Genomic DNA, 14,845 nt, shown 5'->3' on the forward strand with positions numbered 1-14,845 from the left:
ACTCTAACTAACCCATTCACACGAAGTTTGTTATTACTTTCTTTAATAAAGTGTATGTGCCTTCTCTCGATCCCCTCCTACCAACACAATATAACTGAAGTTTGTAGGAAAGTCTGGAAAACTTGGAGGCTCTAACACCGTAATGAATCTGTCTTGCTCCATTGCTAGGAAAGTCAAAAAATCGAACCCCCACGACTGTTATAATTTCCACACAGACATATAAGAGCTTTTCTATAAGAGTCTGGAGCAAGAGAAGTAAAACAAAAACAAACTTTGTCATCACAGTCAAGTGTTCTGAGTCTCTTGTCACTAAGAACCTCACTCCTCAGATAGCATGATATAAGACCTATTGAAGAAAGTAATAGCTGATAGAGTGAGGTTTGTCATATAGAACTAGTTTGTTCAAAGGTATGCTTTATCAACAAGTATGATGTGAGGAGAAGGATGATGACGATGATAATGTATATATTACTATTGTATGTAATAGTAATAATCATGAATCCAAATATTTGCTGTTCTTTGCTCTCAGCTGAACCAGAACGTGAAAAATATTAGCCAGAGTGTCAACCGCATCGTCCTGACTCTGAAGGATAACAGTGTCATCACGCTGGACAAGATGCCTCCACCTTTGGTTCAGAAGACTAAAGAATACCTTGAAAAGCTGAAGCAAGGAAAGCCAGGTAATGACACCCCTGCACATTTAAAAAAACAACAACAAAAAAAAAACAAAACTGAAAAGATTTTTATTTTTTGGGAATTAATCCTTGTATGGTCTTCTTGCAGAGAATGGTCACTTTTTCTCTGCAGCTTCATGTTAATATATTAATATTTCTTAAGTTGATGCAGAGTTTCAAGTAGGGATGTGCACGTCTAGCTGACCAGTCGACTAGTTGTTGCTATTGTCACTAGTTGATAACAGACGTACTAGTCATTTAATCTATTTGGTTTACATTTAATTGATACCCAATGTCAGTAACAGGGTTTGTACAGGTGCTTGAAATCCTTATCCTTATAAATGCTTGAATTTTATTTTGTCTTTTCAAGGTTTGAAAGGTACTTGAATTTCAGATGTTGTGCTTAAAAGTGCTTCAAATTGTAAATGTATTTCATTCACCACAAATAACTATCTGATTGAATAGTTTTCTTATCAGATAGAGAAATAAAATTAGTTGCTAAGTGTAAAAACAAAATTTCTCCACCTGGGCTGCCTTGCACCTCTGCATGTCATCAGTTTGCTTGAAGAACAGGATTCATTTTTATCCTATTAAATAAACAAAACATCTGTAGCTGTCATGAAGACTTATGCAGTAGGTTGTTGTGAAGTAAGGTGTGTGTTAGTCTGCTTTTAAATCTATGATCTGAATGCTTTATGCATCATGGCAATGCAGCAGTGTTATTTATTTATTTTTTATTATTTTCAGTTCAAGCACATGGGTTAACTCGAAGTGATTCTGACTCTACAGTGTAATGGGATAATTTTTATGCTTTTTTTCCCCCCTGAACTTTTTGTTTATGCTGCAGTTTTAAAATCATCCCTCGGAAGTGCCAACTTCAGTGTGCTCGGGAACAGATCTGTGAAAAATGAGGCCAACCCGTCCGGGGAGAGACAGGTGATCAAGAATGCAATAACAATCTTAACTTGAACACATGTGGACAAACGTACATGTGTTTAGCTTAATTCCTCCTGGTGTGTTCAGACGACACCGAGGCGCCAGAGCGCAGAAGGCCGGGAGGACACGACACCGAGAAAACCTCTCGGCAGCCCGAGCAGAGCGGCTTCCACTCCCACTCGCACAGGACTGTCTGAAAACAGGCAGGCTGGGAATTTTTAGACCGTATTACACAGAATAAATTCAATTCAATTCATTTAGGAATGTTTAATCCTGCCCCATTTGGCATGTGAATTATTCGATGTTTCTGTTTCCCAGGAGCGAGAAGAGAAAGCGACTCCTCACTCCTGATAACGACCTCAGTGAGGATTACCCAAAGGAAAACGACTCCTCGAGGTATAATCAGCACTGAATTGCAGTGCTGTTGGTGACTCATAGGATGACCTTATCTCTGCTGCCTTTTGTCTGAACCACTGCCTGTTTGTTTTTTGCAAATCTTGTGGCGAGATAATTAAAACTGTAACTGGTAATCAGTAGGTCGCTACTTTCATCGGCAAAATACGAACCTTCATTGATAGACTTTATTTTACTGAATTTGAGTAACATTTTTCAGCAACAACAAGGCGACTTCTGACCCCTCCTCCAGGAAGTTTCTTCTGAGCTGCAAAGAAAAGCTGAAGCAGTCAGAGGAGAACAGGAGCTCAGGTAAACCCAGCAGCACCACCTTTTTGTAATCTAGTTGCACAGCATTCTCTATGCAAATTTTTCCCAGACACTGATACACTCATGTGCCTCCTTAACTGTAGCTCCTCTTGGGTCAACTCCCCTTCAGCCATCATCTTTCTACGGCAGCCGATCTGTGACTAAAGACTACAGCCAGAGCCACTCTTTTCTGGACAGGTGAGTTGCTTCATGGCTCAATTAAAATGTAAAGCAGGAGCAGTTTGAACCTAGGATCAAGAATTTAAAAACAGTACTATTTGATATTTATTTAAAGGGAACCTTTTGATTGTTCTTCGAAGATGACTTCTACAGTACCCGCCCTCCATGCTAGCTTTGGCTTTCTGTGATTCTTCTATTTATACATTATCTCCCACTTTGCTGATACCTGGTAGCTAGTAGCCATCATGTGTTTTGTTTCAAGGTTACAAACAGCTTCTAACTGCATTATCGCCACTATGTGATAGTGCATTATATCCTACCAGGCAAGGGAAAGTGAATATTTTGACATAAAATATAGTCACATAAACTATGATTATTTTTTTAAAGATCTTAACTGTCTGTATTTTAGTTAATAAATTTTAGATAATTAAAAATTAAAAGTATGTGTCCCAATTTGTCTTGATTGACTTAGATATATATTTATGAAGATCTGAAATGAAATCTTAGATAAGAAAAAATCAGGTCTAAAGATTCTGTTCCAGATCTAATTTCAAAAGTGAATTACTTTCACAAGGTTGAGCCAAGCTTTCCCACCTGCCTGCAGACTTTTCCAAGCTTCCTGCTAGACAGATGGTGGGTGCTTAGAGTGCTGGCTTCAAACCTGGGTAGGTTTTGATTAGTTAAAATCAGATGAAAGGAACCAGTCATCTCCTTTGCACAGGTGATAACAGGGGAGAACATTTCTATTCATCCAGTGATTGATTTTTAAATCTCCTCAGGCCATCCAGTACTGCACAGACCCCCATAGCCAAAAGGAGCCTCATGCTACCAAACCACTCCACTCCCTTTAAGAAGGTACGACCCTCCTTGGACTACGGTGGCTGGAACAAGCAGAGGCCCTCCAGCCTGGCACAGCCTCAGGCTCCACTGCAAGGGTACAGATAAGCCAGCTCCACTTGATATGAAATTCATTTGATCCATGAAACCAAATAACAAGGGAAAAATCAAAACAACAAGCAGTTTTTGAAACTTCTGTTATTCATTTAAGATTTTCCAACCTGGGCAACACCTGCTACATGAATGCCATCCTGCAGTCCCTCTTCAGTCTCCCCTCCTTCTCTAATGACATGCTGAGGCAGAGCATCCCATGGAAGAAGTTGCCCATCAATGCCTTGCTCAGGTACTGTATTATATTATTATAGGTTGATAGTAACTGTTGTTTTTTAACAATACTCTGGATTGTTGTCATTTTTAACATAGGTGTTAAATGACACAGGAAGCAGTTTAAATGAACTTGGTTATGATCCGTGTCTGGTCTTCACTCTATGCAGGCGATTTGCTCACCTCATGGTGAAGAAGGATGTGGCCTGTCCAGAGACGAAGAAAGACCTTTTGAGGAAAGTAAAGAGTGCCATCTCCTCCACAGCGGAGCGTTTCTCTGGAAACATGCAGAATGTAAGTTTCCCACTTAAACTCAGGTATATGACCAGGTATGCTTTTCAGTTGAGATTGTGTGCCCACATATGAAAAGGGACAGCAAAACAAATCTTTAAATTGCACCTTTGAAAATTTAAGAATAATAGTGTAGAGAATAACTCTTAGTAGTAGAAGGTTTATGTTCTAAAGAGCACAGTTTAGAAATTAAACAGGTAATATAGGTTTGCTTTTTCCAGTGTTTTCTCAAACTTCTTCCTCTTCCTCTAGTCCCAAATTACAGTAAGACTGTTTATTATTAATGTTGAGCTCATTTTGGGCTCAGAATACCTGCTGAAGGACAATCTGCAATTCTAATTATTATCTAATTAGTAATAATTATCTAATTATTACTCTGTGTGTTTGGACTGAAGATTTTGAAGATATAATGCATTTGTTCAAAAATTTCTCTGGTGCCACAGCTAAAAATTGAACACAGACTACAATACCAAAAAAAGGTGTGTGTATATATAGTAGTATGTAGCGCAGTAAAATACAATACAATACGACACAACAAGTGTCCAGCGAGGTAAAATTATGTGAAAGAGGCTAAAAACAAAAAGGAAAGTGTTTTAAAAGTGATAAATAAGTAAAAATCTAACACAGTAGAACATGTAGAAACATGTGATACAGTACAGAGCTCAGCAATTCAATAATAATGTAATTAAATAAAAGCTGACTATAATGCAATAAAGTGACTTTAGAAAGTAAAATGTCTCAAATTTAAAGCGAAAGTAAAGCAAATATGAGATGGCACACTGGTTCAAATTATGATTTTTGGCTTTCAAAGGAGGATAAAACGATAAAGCGATTATCTTTTTTTTTTTTTCCCCTTCCCATCCATTTCTGTTTGAGGCTGCCTGCTCATAGTTTTGTGATAGATGTGCATCATCACAACTCTGTGTTGTTGTTTTTTTTGTTTATAACATTCAATATTTAGTATTTACTGTTATTTACACTTATCTAGGTTGTTGCTTTAATCTCTGTATTGTGTTGTTCTCTTGTTGTTTGTTTTATTTTCTTTTTCTTTTAATAGCTGATCTAACAAATTTTCTCAGTGTCTCTTACTGCCCCCCCCTTCCCCTCTTTCTTTCTCCCTTTCTTTCTTTTTGTCTAATTGTCTGTCCAATTTGTAATAACTTAACATTAAATAAATAAATAAATAAATAAACAAACAATAATATTATAGATCAATCAAGTGGACCAACATGGCATTGCCATACTTTCTCCACTTAAAAAAATAAATCCGTTGAGCATCTTTCTTCAGACAACAATTCTGATTGCTAAAGTACCGACCAGGAGAGGCAAAAAAAAAACAAAAACAAAAAAAAAACGCAAACAAACAAAAACACACAAAAGTTAAATCTTTCAGGCTTATGGTTTAAAGTGGCTGTGAATAAAATCCTGTTTTAAACCCCTACATGTTTCTTGTTTTTCAGGATGCTCATGAATTCTTGAGTCAGTGCTTGGACCAGCTGAAGGACGACGTGGAGAAGATGAATAAGAGCTTAACGAACGAGGCCGCCTCCTCTTCATCGTCTTCTGTGGTGGGTGAGAATGGTCTGGAGGGAACATCATCGGCAGTCAAAGCAGAGCCTGGTGACGAGGCAGACACCTCGCGGATCTACACCTGCCCCGTGGCGGTCAACATGGAGTTTGAGGTGCAGCACACCATCACGTGCAAAGGGTGAGGCTGGTCTCCTGCCTATCATTCAAAACTCTCGATGAAGGGGAAAGGTGTTTGATTCCCTCTTTGTTGTGTTGCAGCTGTGGCGAGGTGGTGACCAAGCGAGAACAATTCAATGACTTGTCCATCGACTTGCCGCGAAGAAAGAAGACACTGCCGCTTCGCTCCATCCAGGATTCCCTGGATCTGTTTTTTAGGGTGAGTCACTGGTCCCGTCATCCTGACGCCCCCATGTTGGATCAAAAATGACCAACAGCGTCAGAGGAGTGCACTTATTAGCTTAGTATGCGCAATGAGGCTCAAGCAGAAAAAACACCGTAGCATTTTAGTTTGCAGTTTACAATCTGAGAGAGCCTTTGTGAGGAGACACAAAAAACAGAATTTCTTTCACGCAACGAGACGAGCATCAGCTGGATGTAATTTCATATATAATTAGTTAGTTTTTCTTTTTACAGATGGAGGAAATTGAGTATTCGTGTGAAAAGTGCAACGGGAAATCAGCGACTGTTACGCACAAATTCAGTAAACTACCCAGGTATCTACAGTCTGTTTAAACACACACACACACAGTAAAGACACGCAATAAACACTAAAGATGCAGCACATAGGGAAAACATTGAAAGCATAACCAACTTATGGAATAAAAATAATTTAAGTGCCTAAAAACCTTTGTCTTCACAGAGTGCTTATCCTACACCTGAAACGGTACAGCTTTAACGCTCAGCTGTCTCTAAACAGCAAGCTGGGTCAGCAGGTCTTGATCCCCCGATACCTGACCCTGCTGCCCCACTGCACCGAATCTACAAGACCCCCCATCAGCCTTGGCTGGAGCCCTCAAGCGGCCTTGTAAGATGGGAGAAAACATTTTAATATGCATACAAATTTAATTCTGTGTAAATACATTAGATGGCTGAAGTGATTTCAGTTTTAAAAGGCCAATTGGCAATGTTTTGACATCTCCTGCAGCCATGATTTTTCATGTTGGTTTAATACCCCAGAGAGGACTACATGTAATAAAATCAGCATTTAGTTTGCAATTTAATGGAAAAACATGCAAATATTGCTCCTTTAAGTAAAACTTAACAATCAGCCTAGAAGTAGAGCTGCAATAGCAGCAAGAGTTTTATTTGCCTTTGTTTTTCTCAAAGGTCCAGAACACTTAAAACGTCACAGATGGTCAACTCGTCCACAGCGCCTCTTCGGTAAGTTCTGCAACACTTGCAGAGGAAAAATGACTTTTGTGCTTTAACAACCTCTTTAAACAATGTGTTATCTGACTGAAGTGTTTTCTGTTTGGGCTTATGAATTTATTTGCTGAACATGTGACTTTGTGTAGTAGGATCGTAGGGAAAACTTTCAACTCCAACTGTACCCCCATCCTTGTGGACTCTGACTGCGAAGAGGGGCCTAACAGGAAGGTGAGCGCGAGCCGCAAGCGACGCCTGAGTATCTGTCTGCCTGACGACGATGATCGCGCTGAAGAGGTGAGCATCTGCTTTTACACATTAACAAACAGAATCCAGCCTCCTCTGGCGTCTTCTGTTGTGACACAGTTTAATGTGTTTTCAGAGGGGGGCAGCAATCGATTCAACAGACTTCAGTGGCATCAATGATGATGAAATGCTGGCGGCTGTGCTGGAGATTAGTCGCCAAGAGGCCGGGCTCTCTGCACCTCCTTCTCTGGATGATGAGCCGACAAGCAGCCCGGACACCGGGTTTGGGGACACAGATGCACATGACTTGGCCTATCACGCAGATCTGCTGGAAGCAGATAGCAAACAGCCCGCAGGTACTCTAATGGGATATTTAAGCAGGGACAGTATGAGTTTCAAATCGATTGCAAGATTTCTTAACAGCAAAGATGATGGTAGATGTACAACTTTCAGGGGAAACAAAGTTTTTATTTTAGGAAAACGTTTGCAAACTTTAAGACTGGTTAGATTGGAGTTTTGAGACTTAAATGAAGGTGTGTTTATTTTTTTGTTTGTTTGTTTTGTTCTGCTGACCACTAAAGTTATAAAATTAATTAATTTTAGGAAGGCTGCCAAGTGATCAGACTCACTTCTTGGAGTACTTAAACTTGCAATAGACTGTTTTTTTTATACGGGATCTGCATCAAGTTTTTATTATATGTGACATGTCTAAGAAAGGCTCATTCATGTTTCGTTCCATATTCTCTTGAAAGTACATGCTGCTTAAATTGATTTAACTACATTCACATAAACCCTGGGTTACCAACAAATCCAACAAAAAAAACCCAACTTCACATATCAGGTTTGCTGACTCTAGTATTTGTTGAACTCTTGTAGATGTGCTGGACTCCTTGGACCTGACCATGGATGAAAACAAGGAGAACCAAACTCCAGAGAGTGGTCAGCAGCAGGGGGAGCTGGACTGGGTCCAGCAGTACAATCTGGATCAGGAGAGGGAAGAACAGGAGCTGCAGCAGGCTTTGGCACAGAGCCTCCAGGAGCATGTAAGACCAGAGAAAGACTATGTAGCATTTAACACATCTGCAGCTCAATTGTTTTCATATTTCAACACAGTGGAGACACTTTGGTGCACCTAAATGGAAAAAGTGCTTACTTTCAGCTGCTGAAGAGAGAATGGTTCAGAAGGGATGGCTACATTTACATCCCTCTGACCCAAATGGACCTTTGTATAATGCAATGTAACACCTGAGTTTGGTGCACCAGTTCTACCAGTGTTAGATGCTCACAACAATTTTTTTCTAGCTTCCAGTAATGATGACCTTCCATTTGCTGTTAGATTACAGTAGATCTCTCATTATCCTTAAATATCATTGACTACTCTGAAGTCTTTCACCAACTAACAGACCTGATGCAGGAAAATGAAACTTATGACATCATCTCTACAGGAAGCTCAGGAGATGAGAGAGGACGATGATTTGAAGAGAGCCACTGAGCTCAGCTTGCAAGGTAAGAAATACAATTTACTCCCAGGAATCGTCAGCACACGCTTCTTTGACCAACTGTGTTCAGCTGATTTTTGTATTGTGATGGTTGCTGTTGATGCCGCTCAGCTGGCAGCAGTGTGGCGATGTAAATAAGACTAAACGCAGCCACTAAACAAAGAAAATTGACTGGATATTTGCAGATCTGTTTAGTCAGCACAAACAAATGTTTAAAGTGTTCTTTAATCAGACTCTGAGCAATCTGAAAATACTGCACCTGCGTCATCATCTCCTCCTCATTCAACAGAGTTTAACAACTCCCTGCCTGATCTGCTGTGCTCGGATGATGACTCTGGCAACGAGGACGTGCTGGACATGGAGTACACTGAAGCAGAAGCCGAGAACCTGAAGAGAAACGCGGAGGTATATCCAGCTGGCACACAGTGTAAAATACTGCAGAGCACAAACATGGCAAATAGTTTATTCACCTTAAATCCAACGGATGTATAATCACTATGCAAAAATAAAAACAGTGTTTTACAAATGTAAACCTTAATAAAGGGTCAGTTTAAATAATTCACACCACAGATAAAGTCTTAGATAATCTGCAGGACACTGAGTTGATTATGAATCAGAACATGGTGAAATACACGCACTGATTAAGAAACTGCAGAATAAATTAAATAAAGCAGCAGACTGATGATAACTTATTGGTTGTTGGCCTGCATTAACCTGCTTATGTATCCTGTAACCCACAGAGTGGAGAGTTGGCCAACTCGTTCAGACTCATCAGTGTGGTCAGTCACATCGGGAGCAGCTCCTCCTCTGGTGAGCACTTGTGTTTGTTTGTGCCTCCGAGTTTATCTCATCTGTTTGGACAGTGACAAATTATTCAGGAACAATGAAGATGAGCTTTAAGTCCAAACTGTGTATGAAAACTTTAAGGAACTGCTTTGATGTTTATCTCAAATGTCAATGAAGAAATTGGCAGCCAGAAATAAAGTTTATTTATATTAAGAATCCTTAAATTATCAGGGAAAACACTGCTGGATGAAACTGTGTGGTCTTTACTTGGTGTGGGTTTGTGGGTCTCTTGCCTTTAGTTTTGTCTTCAGCAGTAAATTTTGTGAGAGCCTCAAATAATGGTCAGTACCTTTCAGCAAAAACATGATCTAGCCTGTCCTGATCTGATATTAGATGATGAATATTAGCTGTTCAGGTAAAATAGTATTGAAATCTAAGACATTAGCTAACTTAATGGTTGTAGGTTTTAGGAGGAGCCACTGATAATGTGGCTATAAAAATGTTTTTTTGTTTTTTAATCTTTCAGGCCACCAACACAGTGGAATTTAAAAAAAGAAAAAAAGTATCATTATCCAAACACTTATTTACCTGACTGTATACTAAAGCTAGAACCATAAAGTTAGCTCATGTGTCAGGCAGAGGTTATATTTGTCCAATAACTTTGGATAAATGCCGGTGACATCATCCTTGTCTATACTTGAATGGCGTAGGTGTGCCCCCTGTGTCTGTCGCTGTCGTGACTATAGACTTCAAGAACCAAATGCTTGCTCTGTAAACAAATATTGATAGATTGTTCCCCGTCTTTATCTTCCCTGTAGGCCATTACATCAGTGACGTGTACGACATGAAGAAACATTCGTGGCTGACCTACAATGACCTGGACGTGTCTCGCACGCAGGAAGCAGCCGTCCAGCGAGACCGTGACCGTAGCGGATACATCTTCTTCTACATGCACAAGTGAGTGTGCAAGTCCTCCTGTCAGCTGGTTATAGATGTCACTGTAATGATGTGAGATGCCCTGCTAATAACACGCTGCTACCTTGTGATCTCTCAGAGATGTGTTCGAGCAGCTATCTGAGATGGAGAGATCTGGAGCCGGAAGCACCTCAGAGGCAGGAAGGAATGTCCTGCAGCCCCTCTGAGCGCCACGTCTTTGGACGCCCACCCACACTCAACCACAGCTTCTCCTGTTAGATAAAGCTGCCCTGTGAATCCTCCTATACTACTGATTGCCGTCCCTTTTAGGTAGCCTTCAGGCACTTCCTTTTTCCTCTACAGATCACTAAAAGCCAGGATAAAAATAACACCTGATGATGCCGACACAGGGGCTGACCTGTTAAGACTCTTTCAGATACCAGAAATGCAGTTAAAATGTTCCGTGGATCAATTTTTGCCTCTGTGTTTTTGTAAGGTTTAATTTTGTTGTTTCTTTCTTAAAGACTTTTCTTCAGACTTTTACTTCAAACTATCAAACACTGGGCACTCCTGGTGCTTTGTAGATTGTATGTTTGCAGACCCCTTTATTTCCCATATAAGCAAAATAAAGATATATTCTATGTTGGAGTATAAGCTATTATAGAATTTAGAGGGTTGTTGTATTTAGCGGGTACATTTGGTGCAATATTTGTTACTGGCACAAACTGGTCTATTCAAAACAGCTTTCTGTCCCACAGTGTGGATGTCTTCCCAGTTGCTTTTTGTACTTCATGTGCAACCTGATATTTTTTTTTTTGTGTGAGATTATTTCCATATTTTAGAGGTGTGAAAGAACGTGCATTCATTAATATTTAACTGAGCTTTTCTCAGTTGATCACACTTTGTTGTTTGTTTGGGGTTTTGACCTTGTGCCTCCCAAGAAAAGTTTTATAAATATGTGTATACAAGCTTTACTTTGGAAAGTCGCACAACCTTGTTGTTTTTGAATGTTTGTCAAATCTGAAACAGTGTGCAAGTCAGAGTTTCTTCTATAAAGCCAACAGATTTTTATATTTATTGCATATAGAAGGGGGTTGGTTTCTCTTAATTAGCCCAAAATATGAGCCAAGGCAAATGGAAGTCATTACTACTTTATAACCAGAGAAGATACAGTACCTGTTGCATAATATCTTTTAATTCATCACCTTTAGAACAAGTGTTAAGCATTTAAAGTGCCCCTGTTATGCTCATTTACATGGTTAAAGTGTAACTGGGATTAAACGCCTTACTGTTCAGGGAAGGAACCCGTTATCTGCTCCGTTTTAGTGCCTGTCCCTTCAAGGCATCTGTCTTCTGCTCTGATTGGTCAGTTGATAACATTAATATTCTCAGACTGACTGTTAATAAAGCTGTAGCCATGTTTGGAAGATGTTTTTACCTGTAAATACAGTCGGGAATCACCTGTTGATTCTTTATTTCAAAATGTGCCAAACTCACTGCTACTAGGGCAGTACATCGTGATGTAGATACGTTACGGACTACAAACAATGCCTTTCAGCAGCTCTGTGTTTTTGTTTTAAAGCAGTTTCACCCTACAAGTATTTATTCAATGATGGAATAAATAAACAGTAGTGAGTGTTGGAGATGCTGGATATTTTCACTTCTGTTTGTCTTCTGGTCTATAACTGTAGGGAGTTTGTTTTTTGTTTTTTTACAAAAAAGCATAAAAGGGGCACTTTATTAACCAGTTCCTGTCAGGCATGAAATATGTGGAATATTCTGTTTATTACTGGGCACCGGCTGTGTAACTTTTATTCTGTGAAAGGGGGGGGGGGGGGGGGGGAAGAGCTCACTCGTAAACATGCTATTATAGACTTAATCTGTACAGCAGATTATTCCCTCAAATTAGCACAACATGGCATTAATTTCTAAAAAATTAAATCAATGCAGACCAAATTTGACACAACTTCTGTCTTTATATTTGGGGATTTTAGGAAGTGTGTACTGATTAGCCGACTTCCTGTTGCACCACGTTGTGTTAATTCTCCAGGTGTTTTAATGTCTGCATTGATTGACGTTTCTTAAATGCCTCTCCTGAACATGCTGTCCCACACGCAGTGTAAAGAGCATAACATGTATTAGTGAAGTGAGAATGAACAGCTTTTTCTACCCTTCATACACAACAGACTCTTCCTAAAGCAGATTTTAATAAAATATTCCAATGAAAGAACAGACGTTTTTTGGTGTTTGAAACTCTTCAGCAGAGCTCACATCAAGTGTTTTTTCAGGAGGTCAGACTGTTTAGTGACAAGTCATTTTATAATACAGACTGTAGTGGGTGTCTTCAAACAAATATAAGAACCACAACAGTATAGAAGCAGTTTCCACCATCACATAGTGCAATATTTAATCTCAGGCCTGCAGGCAGCAGTCAGGGTCACCTGTCCTGACTGCACCTCTTCATCAGGGGGTCTAGGTGTCGGCCTGTGAGTCTGCTGTACTCGCTCAGGATGTAGTTTTCTCTCTGCTGCATCTGCAAACATGTTACACCTTTAATCAACATCGAACATCCAGACAGCACACAGTTTGAAGTTCATAAATATGGTATAAAAAAAAGCCTCAGCTCATATAGATCTACCTATGGATGACAGATTAAAGGAAAAAACAGTCTTTGTAGATGTGATGATGGAGGCATCTTCTAAGGTGATCTAATGGGTCGTGATCTTGTGACTTGAGCACAAAGTGTATTTCCATTTGAGCTATAGTCTGAGTGGAGGAATGAATTTGGACACAAAGCCACTGTCTCCTTACAAACCTCAGTCCATTCTTCCTCTGTCTCGTGCCTGTAGCCCAGCAGGTGGCAGATCCCGTGCGCAGTGACAACCTGAAACAGGAGCAATGAAACGGTTAATCACAGAAAATGGTACTGCTGTGCTTCATTTGGAAGCATTGACGGATTACACGCATGAGAGACAGGATAACTTAAGTTAATGTTTCATACAGTCAGCGCTCCGTGCAGATCCAGGGATTCCTCCTGACACTGCTTCATCACAAACTCCACCCCAAGGAAGATATCTCCAAGGTTCAACTCGTCTCTGTGAAGGGGGCAGGGCAACTTCCCGGGCCTCAGGTCCTTAAATAAACCCCCACAAAACACACAGATATTTGAGTGGAGAAGTTATCCCAACCCTGCAGATTGTGTTCATGTCTTTCCCACAAGATAGCACAGTAAGTCAACTTAACCTCAATTTTAACTAGTTAAGTCTTGAGTAACGCTGCACCCTAGTGGTGAAAGTATTAGTTAAATATTGTAGAGGGTAAATAAAAAGAGGACCTTTCCAAACTGAGTGAAGTGATCAGAGAGATGTACTACTATGCTGAGCCTAGAGTCAAAGTTTTTAGTGCCATGAAGGTTGCTCTCTTTTATTTATTTATTTTTTACCTGGCTATATCACCATGGTAATATATGCCAAACAGGTAACCTGGTGCAGACCAGTAAGGTTCAGAGTTTTGGTTTAAAATAGATGGAAAGCCACCAATTTCTGTCCCTGAGTGAATATTAAATAACATCAATATTAAAGGAGCTACTAAATACAAATAGATGCCCAAACAGTAAAATAGTGTGCATACACTATCTCTCTTTCAAAACTCTCATTCACCTCATGCCGCTTTCCATAGAAGATAATATGGATGATTAGAAAAGGACACTATTAGCCATGATGCAAGCATTGGGCAACAGTTTTGACTGAAAGCCTTTTACACAGCATACATGTAAGATCTGTAGAAATATTTTGAGCTTAAAAAATACTCTTCAGACTCATCTATGCCTAATGTAGCCATTCACACCAAAGGCATAATTTTACTGTACCAATGCCATTTTTTTCGGCCAAGCTTTACACAGTGGAAAACTGATACTGACACATGGCTAACAGTTACAATGAAATCAAATGAAGCCTTCAGCTTTCTAATCGGGGTTGTTTTATTTCCCTTTCAGGATGTGGAGGGCCAGATTAAGATGGTTCACAGCTGCCTGTGACCCCCTGACTGTAGTATGCCCTACAGCTCTTGATAAGTCCATTCAAAGGCTCTGCTTGCCCATGCTGTTAGATGGTGACGTTGATGAGTCACAGAAGAAGCAGCTGGACGACAAAGGAGGCTTTTTCTGAAGCTCCATTTGGCCTTTGAAACTTTATGAATCTCTTATTGCACACAAAGCAGTGTAATAAATCAAAAACAGAAGAAGACGTCCAGAACACACCCCCATCACCACCACCAGATCTCCACTAACAGAAGCGTGTTCATTCAAAACGTTTAGCTGCCATGTTTACCTCGTAGAATGGGAAAGACAGGACATCCGTGGGGGTGTTCTTCTTCCTGTAGATGTGATTGATCTGCTGCATCTTCTGGTTGTCCACGCAGATGATACCCAGGTCGAACTTCTGGATGCCCAGTATGTGTCTCAGCGTGACCACGTCCCTGCGCAGCCTGGCGCGCCGAAGAGGCACCACCTTCTGGAGGTTCCTCAAAACTACTCCCATTTTAAACAGCCGACACGAGAAG

At 40.1% G+C, this 14,845-nt stretch overlaps 2 protein-coding genes across 3 annotated transcripts in view; one reads left to right on the plus strand and one right to left on the minus strand.

Moving 5' to 3' along the window:
* The window catches only part of usp37 (ubiquitin specific peptidase 37), a 17,151-nt gene extending 5,037 nt beyond the window's left edge, over positions 1–12,114 (plus strand). Inside the window, exons 3-24 of one of the 2 annotated variants that reach the window (XM_085135659.1) lie at positions 530–680; positions 1,522–1,610; positions 1,698–1,813; positions 1,929–2,006; positions 2,224–2,315; positions 2,417–2,510; positions 3,272–3,427; positions 3,541–3,672; positions 3,824–3,947; positions 5,405–5,652; positions 5,733–5,850; positions 6,108–6,187; positions 6,334–6,498; positions 6,801–6,854; positions 6,989–7,136; positions 7,222–7,441; positions 7,962–8,128; positions 8,531–8,591; positions 8,874–8,989; positions 9,325–9,394; positions 10,189–10,327; positions 10,425–12,114. In XM_085135659.1, coding sequence (XP_084991785.1) covers positions 530–680; positions 1,522–1,610; positions 1,698–1,813; positions 1,929–2,006; positions 2,224–2,315; positions 2,417–2,510; positions 3,272–3,427; positions 3,541–3,672; positions 3,824–3,947; positions 5,405–5,652; positions 5,733–5,850; positions 6,108–6,187; positions 6,334–6,498; positions 6,801–6,854; positions 6,989–7,136; positions 7,222–7,441; positions 7,962–8,128; positions 8,531–8,591; positions 8,874–8,989; positions 9,325–9,394; positions 10,189–10,327; positions 10,425–10,512 — 2,706 coding nt within the window. In that variant the 3' untranslated portion in view covers positions 10,513–12,114. The remainder of the gene's footprint in view (positions 1–529; positions 681–1,521; positions 1,611–1,697; positions 1,814–1,928; positions 2,007–2,223; positions 2,316–2,416; positions 2,511–3,271; positions 3,428–3,540; positions 3,673–3,823; positions 3,948–5,404; positions 5,653–5,732; positions 5,851–6,107; positions 6,188–6,333; positions 6,499–6,800; positions 6,855–6,988; positions 7,137–7,221; positions 7,442–7,961; positions 8,129–8,530; positions 8,592–8,873; positions 8,990–9,324; positions 9,395–10,188; positions 10,328–10,424) is intronic. The other variant, XM_085135660.1, reaches the window with a different exon arrangement.
* Positions 7,746–14,823, minus strand: ybey (ybeY metalloendoribonuclease). The gene is made up of 4 exons (XM_085135668.1): positions 14,614–14,823; positions 13,287–13,418; positions 13,101–13,169; positions 7,746–12,818 (listed from the first exon to the last, which is right to left on the minus strand). The coding sequence occupies exons 1-4, from the start codon at positions 14,821–14,823 to the stop codon at positions 12,723–12,725; spliced, it is 507 nt and encodes a 168-aa protein (XP_084991794.1). The 3' UTR covers positions 7,746–12,722.
* Between the last annotated feature and the right edge of the window lie 22 nt (positions 14,824–14,845).

Source organism: Neolamprologus multifasciatus, chromosome 16 (assembly GCF_963576455.1).
Source record: "Neolamprologus multifasciatus chromosome 16, fNeoMul1.2, whole genome shotgun sequence".
Taxonomy (NCBI): Eukaryota; Metazoa; Chordata; class Actinopteri; order Cichliformes; family Cichlidae; genus Neolamprologus; species Neolamprologus multifasciatus.

Excerpts from the sequence above, each read along its gene's own strand:
- ybey (XM_085135668.1), bottom strand. The coding sequence starts at position 14,823 with ATGGGAGTAGTTTTGAGGAACCTCCAGAAGGTGGTGCCTCTTCGGCGC. Across the intron at positions 13,419-14,613 it reads TGTCTTTCCCATTCTACGAG|GACCTGAGGCCCGGGAAGTT; the intron begins GTAAACATGGCA and ends GGTTTATTTAAG. Across the intron at positions 13,170-13,286 it reads ATCTGCACGGAGCGCTGACT|GTTGTCACTGCGCACGGGAT; the intron begins GTATGAAACATT and ends CTCCTGTTTCAG.